Source organism: Meriones unguiculatus, chromosome 2 (assembly GCF_030254825.1).
Source record: "Meriones unguiculatus strain TT.TT164.6M chromosome 2, Bangor_MerUng_6.1, whole genome shotgun sequence".
Taxonomy (NCBI): domain Eukaryota; kingdom Metazoa; phylum Chordata; class Mammalia; order Rodentia; family Muridae; genus Meriones; species Meriones unguiculatus.
Window position 1 is genome coordinate 98,252,944 of NC_083350.1, and position 16,157 is coordinate 98,269,100.

Consider the following 16,157-nt stretch of genomic DNA (forward strand, 5'->3'; position numbering starts at 1 on the left):
TTGTGACACCATAGTAGCCAGATTTTAAATGTTCTTACAACACTGTTTCATAGAAGTAGCGTATATATGAAGCCAACATGAGTGGATCAAATTAATATATGCTGATTGGGGGAATTTTGAGAAATAGGTAACTATTAAAAATTTAAAACAATTCATACTCTCATCAGCAACAGATAAATACTGGCTTTCAGGACCCTTTATTCCATTTATAATTTAAATAGCTAAAACTAAGAATATGCTACGTTTTTGTTCACAGCTCTTTAACTGAAAATCACACTTTACAATAATTTGATGCCTCTGCATGTATGTATGTCTTTGTGACCAGTGTTTAAATAATACTTTATTAATAACAAAAATTCCATTGAGCTCTTTTAACAAAACCATCAATTTTATGGAAATTATATGAATTATTTTCTAAACCTGGAAAGGTTAAATACTATAAGTGGGAAATAACTTTAAAAGACTTTGGTAGTATTAGGATTAACAGTACTTGAAAGCATATGTAAGAAGGAGGAATGAAGAAAATCTTTCCTGTTTAATGATACCATTACCCAGAAAGAAAATCTTCTATAGGGAAGAATAAGGGCAGCAGTTTGAACATCAGAGTTATTGTCTCGGAAAAGATGGAAACCATTGCTGCAGGTTCTTTTGCTCCTGGTTTAAGAATGAATATAAAGGAAAACTTGTTGAGAATTAAGTCACATATTTGCCTCTCACTTTGCCTACTGGAAATCCTGGGACCATTCCATCTGATTCATGAAAGTGTAAGAAATGCGATGTCACTTTTCCTGAAGTACATCGAAATAAGTTGTAATTCCATCGGCATTCATTCCTCTTACAGTATGCGGCACTTGCTTTCCTGACTATCTGCATAACTTTCAGAAATGCTGTTGCAGAACAGTATTTCAAGAAAAATATATGTTCTTATAATATAATGGAAGAAACCAATTAAGGGAATTTTATACCAAAATACAAGATCAACAAAATAATGTAGGTTCCTAGCAATAGTAACTCAGTCACCATATTTAAATATCTTTACTTAGTTGTTGATTTCCACAAAATTTCTTAGAATTTTAGAAACAAAATCATTAGATTTATAAAATATTTGGTACATGTTCAATTTACATGGCAAACATCTCAGAACAATATTGTATGTGTGTGTATATACATATACACACATAGTAATATGATATTCATATGTTACAATACACATATAAAAATGTCATGCCTATTTTTGGGGGGTGTTGTTGTATTGGGTGTTTGTTTTTTGAGAAAATAACTTAAAGTTGGTTAGGTGGGGTGGGGGAAAATCTGGAAGGACTTGGGGAAGGGGAAAATATGATCAAAATATATATACATGTAAAATTGATTTAAACAGTAAAACTATAATATAAAAGATAATAAAAGGTAAAATTAAGAGTGTCTGCTAGGCTTTCTAAATTTTCTATCACTTTAATAATGAAAGAACATGAATACAGAAGTACAGGTTTAAATGTATTCCTCATTACCCATTTTCTTTCAAGTCCCGTCATCTCTTTCACTTTCCTATCTTCATTTTCATTTTATTTTTATAATAAAATTTAGCATCAGTACTTGAATGCAAATTTGGATGCTGTTTTGGAATGAGATGTGATGGAAGAAAAAGAGTGCGTTTCATTTAATGTGATAGAGATTGGCTTCAACAACCTAAGTGAAAACATATAAAATGAATGTAGAGAGGAACAGGAAACTAAGTATTGTTGAGAGCCAAGACCATGGAAGCAGGTCATTGAAGACGTCTCTGGGGACACTCTTAGGAGGACACTTAGAGGATGAGTTTCACTCTCATATCTTAGTCACCTAAAACATAGGCCACTGCTCTTTAGGAATTGGAATTTCAACAAAACTTTGAGAGAACGCAGCCATTCAGGCCACAGTGTCTCACTTCCCAGAGAGTGGGTACTTGCCTAAGCTAACTCATGTCAATAACTGAGTCACAGGAAATTCATACAGTCTCGACTCACAAAACTCCTAAACTAGTTGTCCCTCTAGTTCGTTTTAATATGATTACATCAGTCATGCAGCCATCTTTGTTCAGCCTGATGATGAAACATTACATAAAGGAAGACCAAACAGAAAAAGAGGCTGAGTCCTAAGATTTGGTACCGGGAGCCACTCTGGGGATTATACAATGTATTCATTGTTTAGTTACTTAAAAGAGCTTTTTTCATCAGTTTTAAGTCAGTCAATGAAGAAACATAAAACCAAACTTTCTTAAAAAAATGGAAAGCAAGGTAGAGGGAGAATGGGGCAGAGGCATAAAGGTAAACCTTAAATATGACTAATGAAGAAGTACATTACATAGATACATGTACTTTCAATTTTAAAAGGAAATGATGTGGATATGATATACACAGAGAATACAGATGATTCTCCTGTGTTTTCCTGTGAATTCTTGAAAGAGCACACAATAAAATCGGACCAGGGTGTGAGATCTTAGAAGGAATTAGACGGTTCACATATTATTGTCTTATATTTATCATATTATATTGTTTAATATTGTGTTTCACATTAATCAGATCTATGCTAAGCAATCTGAACCTACAGAAAGAGTAAACAGACATTGAGTTAATAGGTTTATATGTTTATTAATTTATTCTTTTAGTGAAGTACCAGTTGATAGTTTGGGATCCAATTATTTTTCAAGACAGGAACAATTAGTGAGAGCATATTACATTATTAACATAATTTTAGCAATAGTATGGTATTTTCTGTCTGTAATAAGTACCTTTGTTTAAAAATGCGAAAGGAACCATTGAGGGCACTTGGATCAAATTAAATCCAGGATGAACTCACGTAGGAGCTGACTTTGAGGTAGATGTTAGAATATAGTTTTAGTGAGTGATCTTGGAAAAAATATTTATTGAAGAGAAAAAAGTAAAAGGAGATGTTAGGAAATGATGTAATCTCAATTCATTATCCAAAGTGTCTTCATGGAACTCAAAGTTCTGTGACCCTTGAAAGTCATTCCAACGTGGTGATAGGTCAGGGGACCTTTGTCTACTTGTGATGACCAGATACTGAAAACAGGGTCTTGATGGGAGGAAGAAGAAAGTCACATATCGTCTGAGGCAATCTGGAAATAAAGCCGACATCTTCAAACTGTCTGCCAGGGACACCATATACAGGTAGTGGAATGCATCTTTCAGGCCTGGAGTTGAACCTGGAATGTGAAATAAAGCATCAATTGTACATAGTAATGTTTTTACTTTTTTGGCATATTTTGTAAAATAATAAGAATAAATGTAATTATTGACTGGAGAGTTACAAAATGATGGGTTATCATGTCTAAAATGAAGACACAAACAAATGAGAATCCAGAGAGCTGATGGAATAGATGACATTAGTTGGTAAAAGTATTTGAGGTCATCGTGGGATTGGATAGTAGGTATCGTGTGACTGAGAGACAGGAGAGAGTGGAAGTGATTGACTACTATGTATATCCGAATTTCCTCATACAAAATGCCTATTTGATGTAACTGTCTATATAGATGCACCGGGTTGGCTTTAGACATGGCAGTCTGCGTAGAAGTGAGGTCACATGAAGAACAATCAAAATCTTTGTGGGCCAAAGATAATTGGTCATCTTTGATGAATCTGAAGTTTCCCAAAATTACAGCAGGCTTGGGGTATAAAGTAATGATGGATAAAAAATATAAGTTTATAAGTGATATCTATGTCAGTATAAACTGCAATGGAATCTGATGGCATTAGATTAGTTTTTCACATGAGTACACTGGGACTTAATTCTAGAACAATCACTTTCTCTCCAACATCTATGATAATTTTATATGAAGTTTTAGCAATTCTTTTCTCTCCCTTACTGGTGGCCACTTGGCTGGTGTCTGGGTCTGAAAGGATTATGCTGGTGTGTTGCCTGGTCAGGCTGAGTGCTTATACCATTTTTGGAAACAGATGAAAGATGTAGAAGGTGAGTAAAAGGGAATATTGAGAAAAGCTAGAGAAAAGAATTTGTTGACAATAACAAATGTAAAGCACACGAACTCAAATAAAACTCAAAATCAACAGAGCATAGAAAACAAAAATATTGGCAAGCTTTGAAGTACAAATGCTTAATAAGAGAATCCATAATTGCCACTGCAATGACAAATGTTTATTTCTTCAAACTTTCTTCATCTGCTTACTAATTAGTTTCTAAGAATCAGCTTTTGGAAAGGGACCCATTTTCTCTGCCCTTCTTTCTGTTTTCTCTCTCTCTCCATCTTTTCCTTCTCTCTCTCCTTCCTTCTATCCTTTTTTACTTCCTTCCTTCTCTCTCTCCTTCCTTCTCTCTCCTTCCTTCTTTCTTTCCCTCTTCCCTCCCTCCCTCCCTCCCTCCCTCCCTCCCTTCCTTCCTTCCTTCCTTCCTTTCCTTCTTTCCTCCTGTTCCTTTCTTCATTCTTTGGTCCAGGTGAAGTATCTACCATTCTCGGCATTAGCTCAGGAGGAAGGTGGAAAATCCTATTGATGCTACCTGAATTCCTCCAAAGTTCTTGAGATCCTTCTGAATAGAGAATCCACAGGACACATAAGCTCTTCTCTTACTACCTTTGCGCACCAACGAGAGTATATAACTCTGAGAATATGTTAAGCTGTGTGAACCTTTTCAGGCTACAGGTGGGGGAAAGGGAAGAGTGAAGAGTGGGTGAGGGGAAGGAGTGTGTGCTCCCACTGCTCTGTACATCAGGCTACTTCTCAGTGAGTGCTAGGAGTCCTTCATGTTTCTTCAGCACTGGAGCTGTTGCTTGTTAGAATTTCCTGGTGTAGCTAAGGTCAAAGGTATTTACGGATTGAATTTGATCAAACACTAAATATTAACTTGAAGTTGCTTGTCAATTGTATTATCCCATAGTACCTAGGTAGGACTCTTTCTATGTAGAAATTTTAAAGTTGATTGTGTCCTTTTATTCTGTTCTTTATATAGATACATATAAAGTATCATTTGATCATAAGCTTGGGAAAAACATGCAATGTTTGAGACATGCAGTGTGGCTGACTTCTTTTTACAGCTAATTTTAGTTTTATATACCTTCTCCTTTTCATCTTAATATTTTTTACCAGCATCATTTTCATGTGCTTTTCCACACACATGCTGAGCTCCAACTAGACTAAGAAACTTATAGTTCCTGAAACTATAATGTGCTTTCATGCTTCTGACCAAGTGTATATTCTGTTCTCCTTGCTTGGGATACTTTCTCTACCAATTTCCATTCTAGCTCCCTTATTCATTCATCTGAGCTCCAAAATGAAGCATAAAAATGTAATTTTGTAACTTGCTATTTGTTACTCTATACTTTCCATAACATAATAACTTATTTCTAAAAAGGATTTAAAAAATCTACATAGCACTGCAGCCTGGGTAGCAAACATGTTGACCATACAATTAATGTTAGCCAAACATCTAACATACTAGTCATCTGTTGTTGAATAGCAAATTAATTAAAACACTGTGGCTGGAAACAGCAAGAGCTTACTATCTCCCTGGATCAGGAACCTAGGAAGGATTTACTTTTATTTTTCTGGTTGAGGGTCTCTCATGAGTCAGTCTATGGGACAGAACTATGGTCATTTCAAAGCTTGCAAGAGGGCTGGGGGATTTGCTTCCAAGCTGATTTGTGTGGTGATACACACATTTCAGCTTTTGGTGGGTTATTGGACTGATGGCTTCAGAGCCTCACCGTGCTGTATTGGTGTTTGACAAGGCTCTTAATATATTTCTGACTACCTCCTTCCTCAGTGCAAGAAATCTGAGAAAAGGAGAACCCAATAGGGCACATCCCAGGGAGAATCTAGTGATTTTAGAACCTATTTCCAGAAGTGACATCTCATCAGTTCTATATATATTTAGTCTGAAGAAGATCAGGTTTACTTTTTAGTTATGTGGGAATAATACTCATAAGCATTATGACTATAGGCATCTAACACTCCCCTAGGTTTCTCCATAAGCTGGCAAACATTTCCATTTTACATGTTTATGTTAAGAGTATACAGTCTATGGCCTATAACTAAGTATGGTTCACTGTTTGTTTTCATATATAATTATTACTGAGGACCTACTATGCACCATGCAATGAATTATGTACATATATGTCTCATTTATCCTTACAACACTACTCTAAAAGCATCATTTCATATATTGGGGAACAGATTAAATATACCAGGACATCAGCATAGATTTGTTTATACTACTTTACCAAATACTTTACCTAGCCTCTCCTTTTCTTAGTATTTCCTATTTTATTCAAGTTTAACTTTCATGAATCCTGCAAATATTTGTCTTTCCCATCCATTGTTTTTGTCCTTCCCACTTCCATCTTTTAGAATGCCCTTCCCTGACATTTATTTATGTTTAAAGTTTATGAATACATCAGAGAACATTTGAATAATTATTACTATGATAATTGTACATATTTATGGGTTATAATATAATAATTCAATACATACAGTGTTTAATGATCAAATGGGGGTAATTGACTATCCTTTCAAACATTTGTCATTTCCTTCTGTTGGGAACATTCAGGTTTCTCTCTTCTGGCTTTCTGAAGTATACAATAAGTTGCTGTCAGCTAAAGTGATATCCAACTACACCTTGTACTCATTAATATCCCCACTCCACCCCCTTTCATCTAGAAAAACCTCTGATAAGCACTAATCTGTCTGTACTTCTATAAGATAAACATTTTATCCTCCACATAGAAGTTACAATTTGCAACCTTTGTCTTTCAGATAAACTCCTACCCTTGGTATCTCTCCTAAATTCCCAGTTGGAAGAAACCTCAGTTTCACTTGTCAGATGTATAGCATCTAGCATGATCTTTTGGATCCTTGAACTAGTTGATGCACACCGGAGAATGATGTGACAGATACAAGGCTATAATACTGCACATGCTTTATTTACTATTGATAGGACACTGTTCTTGTAAAACATCAAATTTCTAAGGTCATTGTGGAGGAAATTGACAGAATAGCTCACTGTGTAGTAACTTAATCTGAACAGAGTCTCCTTTCTATCTGAAACTCCCAGTGTACTTAGCAATTCCCTCAGGTATTTTTTCCCACCTTATTTTATTTTTGCCACCAAATGCAAATAGAACATAGAAAACAGTCTTGAGCATAGGCTCCATAATGCAAAGTCAACTAGGTGACTAGCTAACTGATATATCAAGGGTATTTAGGATGAATATAATTTTTCAAGGTTGTATGTAGATTCTAGAAGGTCACATAGCAGCTATTTTGCATATCAGTTATTTATACTGCATTAATAACAGTAGCAAATTTACAGTTGTAAATTGTTTTTGGTTGGGGGGGTCATCGAAGCATGAGGAACTGTTTTAAAGGATCCTAGCGTTAGCAAGGTTGAGAACCACTGCTCTAGACTATCCTAGACTTAGACTTTTTTCAAAAAGAATGAACACAGGATTAGAGAATCCAGATCATCTTTCTCTGCGTTATTAAGAACATTTGCAACGGTTATGTTTAGCTCAGGTGTTGTAGTAAAAAACAAAAAGAGTGTTGATTTATAATGTTTTATTATTAGCTCTATGATTATCTTGGTGCTATTATTTAGCCCACTATCACAAATAATAAGACACAGACACCTGTTAGATTTTATAATTGCCTTACTTACTTTGGGCTGGGCAGATATTTCACGTACACTGTCTTAATAGCCACACCATCCATCTCCCAGCCCCATGCCATGCCATCTACCTTAATCATCCTTATCTGAACTACCTTTCATACATAATCCCATGGTACTTGCTTATATTCTTCATCTGGACCTTTTAATGCCATTATTGGAGTCTTTCCTTCCAGCCCATGTGGTTCGTTCTCCACACTAACCCATCGTGGCATCCTTCTTCCTCCTCTCTTCTCGTCCATCATGTCCATTCTGTCCCATGATTCTCTTGAACCTGAAGCCTGAGAACCTTAGCCATGCCTATCCCATTCTGCCCTGCTGAGGTATAGGCTATTTAATCAGCCAATCAGGTATAATGACTTAGGCAGGTTTCCACAACAAGAATAGGTTTCCACAACAAGGACAGGTTTAATCAGATTTTGAGGGATAATGCTCAACACTCAGGTTTTGTTTTGTCCATCTTATTTCACCTAGTATTTTTTTTTGTGTGTCTCAGTATTTCTTTTTTCAATTATTATTATTTTTAATATAATTTTTTATTTATTACAATTTATTCACTTTGTATCCCAGCTGTAGCCCCATCCTCATTCCCTCCCAAACCTTCCCTCCCTCCCTCATCTCTTCCCATGTTCCTTCCCCAGTCCACTGATAATGGAGGACCTCCTCCCCTTCCATCTGTCCCTAGCCTATCAGATCTCATCAAGACTGTCTTTCATAGTCTTCCTCTGTGGCCTGGTCAGGAGCACCCCCCACAGGATCAAGAGCCAGCCATTGAGTTCATGTCAGAGACAGTCCCTGCTCCCCTTATTAGGGAGCCCATTTGGAGACTGAGCGGCCATGGGCTACCTATGTGCAGGGGGTCCAGGTTGTCTCCATGAATGGCCCTTGGTTGTAATATCAGTCTTAGAAAAGACCCCTAGGCCCAGATTTTTTTGGTTCTGTTGTTCTCCTTGCAGAGCTCAGTATTTCTTAAAGACTGCATGAAAATAAGTCACACAGAGAATAAGAAATGAGTCTACTTGATAAACAGTGCAAAATCAATGTAGTATAAAATCAAATGACTAAAGAAACAGATCACTGATTCAGGACATGAAGATACTTGTACTTTTGTTTTCTAAGCAATTGAGTCTTTGATTGCCCATTATTTTATATTTTGTATTAAATTACTTTAAGAACCATTGAAGAATCTTTTGGCTTATGTTTTGGATAGATTTTTCAACATTCCTTTTGGACTTTATTGCTCAAAAAGAAAAAAAAAAAAACAAGCAACAAAAACTAGTAAGGCCAGTGAGTCTTTCTATGGTGGTTAATTTTATGCCAACTTAACTGCCAGTAGGGTGCTCTCATTTGGCAAAACATTTTAGCTGGGTTTGTCTGTGAGGTATTGTTAATGTGAAAACTTAGCACCTGAATGATAGGCTGAGCAAACAGATTTGTCTTCCCTCATGTCTGGACCTCATCCAGTCGACTGAAGAGCTGAACAGAATGAACTGGCTGAGCAGTGCTGAGAGCTCCTGACTGATAGCTTGAGCTTGAGCATTTGTGTTTTCGGGGCTTCAGAGTTGGGCTGATATTTTGGCCTTATGGGTTTGGAGCATGTCAGCCTCTGTAATAGAACTGAGCCTACAGCTTTCTTGGTTCTCTGTCTTTGGGACTCAGAGTAGAACTGCACACTGGCTCATCTGAGTTTGTAACTGTAGATCTTGAGAGCGTGTGCCTCTATGACCTTCTGATTCCATTCCTGACAGTAAATCTCTTTACATGTTTAGACATTTCCGGTTCATTTTCTCTGGAAAACCCTGACAAAATAAGGCCTCAAGAGACCACCTCTTATTTCTAGGATTAGATTTTGTTTCTACTAGTCTGTGATAATAAACAAAAGATATGATCTCAAAGCAACCCAAGACTCAAGATCATTTTTGTAGATATGCTATACATAAATACTTCTATTTCTTTTGTTTCATCTTCTGCACTTTATCTATAATATTCAGTTTGATAGCAGAAAAAAACATATTTATTAAACTTATATAGGCCTAATTACATGTAGTGTAGTCATCTTTCATTTTGCCTGCAAACATAGAACTCAGAAGATAATTACTAACAAGTCTCTTTTGTAAATGGTAAATAACACTCAAAACAGAAAGGGTAAGTAACCTGTGTGTTATGCAGGCTTGCTGGTCACAGAATTTAGCATCAGTACTTGAATGCAAATTTGGATGCTGTTTTGGAATGATATGTGATGGAAGAAAAAGAGTAAGTTTCATTTAATGTGATAGAGATTGGCTTCAACAACCTAAGTGAAAACATATAAAATGAATGTAGAGAGGAACAGGAAACTAACTATTGTTGAGAGCCAAGACCATGGAAGCAGGTCATTGAAGACTTCAGCATTGTAACTATCAGACGTCAACTTTTTTTGGGGGGAGGGGGAGGGGAGGGGTTCTTTGTCCTGTCTATTTATACCCCAGCATCTGTTAATTTTACTCTCTTCATTTTTCCTACCCACCTCCAGTTATTCACAATATAAAGAAATGATAAATGCTTGAGATGATTCATCAACTAATTACTCCAATCCAGTCACTGAGCACTGTCCAGAGATACTGAAATATCACTGTGTGCTTTATAAATGTGTACAGTTACTACATGCCAAATTAAAAATATTTAAAATTTTTATGTAAACACATACAGTAAAACAATCAGTACTTGTCATTTTCAAGTAAATAATAGCCAAGCTTGAAAGATGTGGGGAGCTGAGCTGAATGTTATCAGGTATTGATATAGGATATCTAGTAATAAATAAATAGAAATTTTAGAGTTTAAAGTGGACTTAAAATTAGGAGTTTGCCAGCAGACTAGAAGCAGCTGAACAAAGACAAAATAAACTGGAAAATAAATAAAATAATGTATTCTGAGTACAATACGGAGACAGTAGAAACACTGAAACAAAGAATAAACTAATAATAGTAAATTTTATCTACCATTGTCTCACTGGAGTCTAAAGGGCAGAGTGAAGGGGCAGAAGCAGTACTGGAAGCAATACACGGAGGATGTATGTCCGCATGGCTCCCTCACGTTGCTGATGGCCGCCGCACCCTCAGTTCTTCAGGGAAGGACCTTGGTCACCTTTGCTTGCTTTCTCTCCGCATGTTCACTACACACAGAGCCGTACTTGTAGGACTGCCAAACCGGCCAGAGACTAGCAGGGCCCCTTAGCTGTGTTTGTCTTCCCACACGCCCCGTTCCAGTGTACGGATCACACACATGCCGTTACCCCAACTTTTACGTGGACGTTGGGAATCTGAAGTCAGAGCTTCGTGCCCTGTGCAGTCGGCGCGTTACCGACTAAAGCATCTCCCGAGGCCCTGATGTGCATTTCTGTCTGACTGACACAGTCTTAGGGGAATTACTCCCTCCTCCTTTTATGAACAAAAGCGCCCTCCTAAATTATTCCTGTTCTCTTGGGATTGAGCAATGAGCACAGAAGAGAGAAACAAGTTCGTCAGTGTAAATACACTCTTAGCTTCATCTGCGCCAGTTCATCTGTCTGGGACATAAAATTATTGGGACACAAAGTAGAAACATAACAGACACAAACTTCTTAGTTTCACACTTTCAATGGTTTTCAGAAAAGCTACAAAAGACTGCCAGTTTCTTATCAGGCAGATGAACTTCCTGTGTACTAACTGAGGTTATGTTGTTTTCCATGCATTTCAAAGTATTTCAGACGTTTCCCAACCGTTCCTCAGATGTTATTTTGTTAGTGTTGCTTGAATGCATAACTTTTAAGTGATAAACATTTGGTATTGGATTAAAAAAAAATTACGGGGATCTTTGTAAAGAGTTTTGTCAGGAGATAATTTATATACCATAATTTTACTATTTTCAGTGCGTAATTTAATGTTTTAAATTTATTTAAATAATTATATGGTTATCATCATGATTCAAGTTTAGAATACTCTCATTATGTTCCAAATAAGTGCCACAATAATTACTTTCTCATATCTTCTTCCTTGCCCTTAGCAACCACTAATCTCTGTTTAGTTCCTATGTATTTGGATATTTCATGTAGATGGTATTGTATAGCATGTGGTCTTTTCTGTCTGACAATTTTCATCTAGTATTAAGTTTTTAAGTATTAAGTTTTCATCTAGTATTAAGGTTCACTGGTGTCATAAACATAAATTGAACGGAAAAGTATTGTACAAGATGCTAAATTTCAAGTTATTTCTTTTAAAACTTCCTATTCTTCCCATCCCCAAATGCTAAACATCAGGGAAGGTTTATTTAGATTTTGAAATTTCATTCATTTTTATTTTGAACATATAGTCTTTTATGATCATCTAGTAGTGATAAATTTGTTGGTTTATGTCTCATACAAATGCCATTTTTTATTAAAGTTCTATGATTTAGGGTTGTCTGGGAAAAGTTATTTTTGAGGCTTAAGTTTAGGCTTTAGAAATCAAGTAGATACACAATTTCTAAGTAATAAAAATGAGCTTTTATTAGAAACATTGTGGGGATTTGTTGGCTAATCTCAGCATATTTCAAAACTATATTCATTTTCAAAGTAAGGTTGTGGCCTTTCGTGTAGTGGTGGTGGTCGTAAGAACTGTGGAGGAGGATCTGCCATTATAAATTGAATATTGCAGTGGACATGATGATGCGCGCCTTAATCCCAGCACTCAGAAGGCAGAAGTAGGTGGAGAGAGTTCCAAGACAGCAGGGCTCTTAGACAGAAAAAAACAAAAAACAAAAAACAAAAAAACATGTCTCAAAGAAATGATAAATTTAATATTGCTCACTCATGTTGGAACAATACTGCAAGGATTATTATTCACCATCTTGAAAGAAAACAGAAGATTCTGTATGTGTTTTCTGTAAAATACACTACTAAAAATATTCCTAGCTATGGTATTATAATTGATACCAGTTTTAAGTTGAAATCTCAACTCATATTTACACACACAAAAATTCAAGTCTTAAGAGGTAAACTGACTGATTAAGTTCATGGCAGTTCTATTTTTATTCACAGATAATGCCTCTGAGGTAGCAATTACTGCTCCAGGAACTAGTCACCATAGAAACAGCTCTACAGGCCCAACACCTGACTGCTCACCTCCATCTCCCGACACTGCCCTAAAAAATATCGTAAAAGTTATCCGACCCCAGGTAAGTGCCCAGAATGACATCGTCTGCACTGTGATGTCTGGTTCTGAACTAATACATGTAAACTATACTTCAATGATGCAGCTACGGTGTACTATCTAATAGATTTTTACATTAAAGGAAGAGACTCTGAATGGGCTGTTTGCTTCCTGTGAAGTTCGTAATGGACACTGGGATCTCTATTAGTTCCTGGAAAATGAACTTTGATATTATGAGAAGGATTAAATGAAGCTTGGAGAAATGGATGTTTCACATTTGCCTCTCAGCATTTTAGACAATGCCGTGGTTGTTGAGCTGCTACTGTGCTCTGAAGCTTTTTGTGGACATGGTGTGTCTACCTTCAGCCTCAGAGAAGCTGATACGGTTCCAACTCCTCATGGCTTCTAATACTGTTGTCTGTTTGATAGCACACTACTCATTCTCTGCATTGTCCTCTGGTGTTCCCATTTTTTGGTAATCTGTCTTTACCTTTTGTTCTTTTTTTTCTTCTCCCATTTCTGTCACTTGTCTGTATGTTTCCCCCCCCCATCCCCCTTCTCTTTCTGTTGGATTTCCCAGTAGGCGGTTTGCAGGCAAGCTTTAGAAATATCATTGGGACAAGCTGTTCTGTGATATTTCATTGAAAATAGCACTTATAAAGTTGTTTGCATTATATTTTTGCCAACAGATGGATCTAGAACATAAAATTGGTGGTGTTCTCAACCTGTCTCGTTCTGAATGGGCTCCATAAAATCCAAGAGAGGGGGGACTTAGGATCCAATCAATGTCTTCCTGCATCTCTGAGACACAGAGCATGAATAAACCCTTGAGCCAGTCTGTAGTGCAAGCATGTCTAAGACTGTGTAAGCAACAATTTTTAAATAAATGACGTTCTTTGTTATACCGTGCTTTAGTTTATGACAGCCCCACCCTCATCAGTAAATAGCATATTAGCTTCACATATCCAGTATAGTGTGTAGAAGGCTTTTGTATAAATTATTTCATTTAAACTTCATTGATTCCCAGAGAATTTGTAGGCTGCTGTTGTAGGTAAACAGACTGGGGTTGTAGAGGGTCAAAACCAGCCATCTGATAGGGAGCTTCTTTGCTTTCTTTTAATAACACAACAACTTTTCACCTGGCCCTACTCAGAGATTAAAATCTTCTCAAGAGAGTGAGTCATCTTTATGTCAGTTGAATTTACAAGTTTAGCATTGTTTAGGCACAGATAACATTTTATAAAAAAACCCAGAATGCAAAGTAAGAGAATGTTTTCAAATGTTTCATCTCGATCTACTTGGGTGAAGAAGCAAACACCAAACCCAGATTCAGATGGTGAGTGCCACGTTTTTTCTTGCTGAGTCACAGTTTCCTTCAAAGCACTTTGGTATTGCTGTGTACTTATTACAGTTCCAGCACTCAAGTAAAAACTATTTGTTTTTATTTACAAATAAAAGATGCTGTCCTGTATGTGTTTTTAAAATCTATTAATAAATTTTAATTGTGTAAATCATCTACTTTAGAATGTCTTGGCCATTCATGAATAAAAAACAGATTCCTCAGAGACACAAAAAGTGAGGAAGAATTCGTCTTCCCCAGGGATGAGCCCCCTAATTACTTACCTAACTCCATGTAATCCACCCTGAATCGAAGTACATGCTAACACTGAGTGGATTCAACAGGTTGTGTAAACACACACACACACACACACACACACACACACGCACGCACGCACAAGCTGAGGGGTCTTAACAGGGAATATGGGAGGGCGGAAGGGAGGGAGGGAAAATGATGTAACTATATTTTAGCTAAAATTAAAGCAAAAACCAAAATAACAACAACAAACCTCTTGATGGGTGTGGTGGCACACGCCTTTAATCCCAGCACTTGAGAGGCAGAAGCAGAAGGATCTCAGTGAACTTGAGGCCAGCCTGGTCTACATGGTGAGTGAGTTTCAGACCAGCAAGAACTATATAGTAAGACTTCACCTCAAAAAATATCTCTACATATCTTAGTTCCGGTTAGAGTATTTGATAAATTTTGATGGAAACTAGAGTGAGCAGAAATGTCATCTTGACTCTACTCCTTGTCTCTGGCTATTTTCGTTATGACTCCTGAACTCTCAACTTTTCAGTCACTGTAGAGACACAGAAGTAGAAAACTCATGTGGAAGTAATTATGAAGGAATACTGGGGTAGGCCTGCTCATATCTTTATTTTCTTCATTTTCCTCCTTTTATTGAAAATAGATTCTTTTCTTACACAACATATCCTGATTACACTTTCCCCTCCCTCTTCTCCTCCCAGTTCCTCCATTCACTCCACCCTCCAGATCTAATCCCTTTCTGTCTCTCATTAGGAAAGAACAAGCTTCTAAGAGATAACAAGCAAACACAACAAAATAAAATATAATAAGATAAAACAAAACCCACCCCATCGAGGCTGGACAAGGGAAACCAAGAGAAGGAGAAGAGCCCCAGTAGAATGCACAAGAGGCAGAGGTTCAGTCATTCACACACTCAGGAGTCCTATAAAAATACTAGACTAAGAGCTATTTTATGTATGTACGTATGTGAGAGTATGTATGTATGTATGTGTATGTATGCGTGCATGCAGAATACCTGATACAGACCTGTGTAGACTCTGTGTTTTCTACTTCAGTCTCTCTGAGTTTATATGAGCTTTACTGGTTGATTTAGAAAGCCTTTTTCTTGTGGTGTCCTCCATCTCCTCTGGCTCTTACACTCTTTCTGTCTCCCTGAGCCCTGAGGGGAGGGATTTGATGGCAACATCCCAATTAGAGCTGTGTGTTCCAAGGTCTTTCTCTGTGTTATGTCTGGCTGTGGGTCTCTGTTCCTATCTGCAGCAGGAGGAAGCTTCTCTGATGATGGCTAAGCAAAGCCTGACCTATAAGTATAGCAGAATATCATTAAGAGTCATTTATGATACCTCTCTCTCTCTTTTGCTCTCTCTTTAGACCAGTAGTGTTTGGTTTTACCATAGGTCTCTGGGTTATCTAGTCTCTGGTACTTGGTCACTCAAGCAGTGTTGGGTATGGGTTCCATCTTGTGGAATGGACCTTAAGTCAAATCAGACATGTTCTATGTCATCTTTCCTTAGCATGTCTTGCAGGCAGGACAGATTATAGGTCAAAGGTTTTGTGGCCAGGCTGGTGTTTATGTTTGTCTTTTGGTAGCCTGCAGAATACTTTCAGCACCAAGGACGCTAGAACATAGAAGTGACTGCCCCATATTCAGTAAGTTGTATGGGTGTTGTCTTTGGCAACGGGACCTCACTATCAGTTTGTGGAGAGCAACCCATTGTTTTAGCAACAGCCT

At 37.1% G+C, this 16,157-nt stretch overlaps 1 protein-coding gene across 15 annotated transcripts in view; it reads left to right on the forward strand.

Moving 5' to 3' along the window:
• Positions 1-16,157, forward strand: part of Anks1b (ankyrin repeat and sterile alpha motif domain containing 1B) — a 1,054,774-nt gene that overhangs the window by 410,318 nt on the left and 628,299 nt on the right. For all 15 annotated transcript variants that reach the window (XM_060377911.1, XM_060377912.1, XM_060377910.1 and 12 more), the window contains one exon: positions 12,708-12,844. In XM_060377911.1, the coding sequence (XP_060233894.1) occupies positions 12,708-12,844 (137 nt within the window). The remainder of the gene's footprint in view (positions 1-12,707; positions 12,845-16,157) is intronic.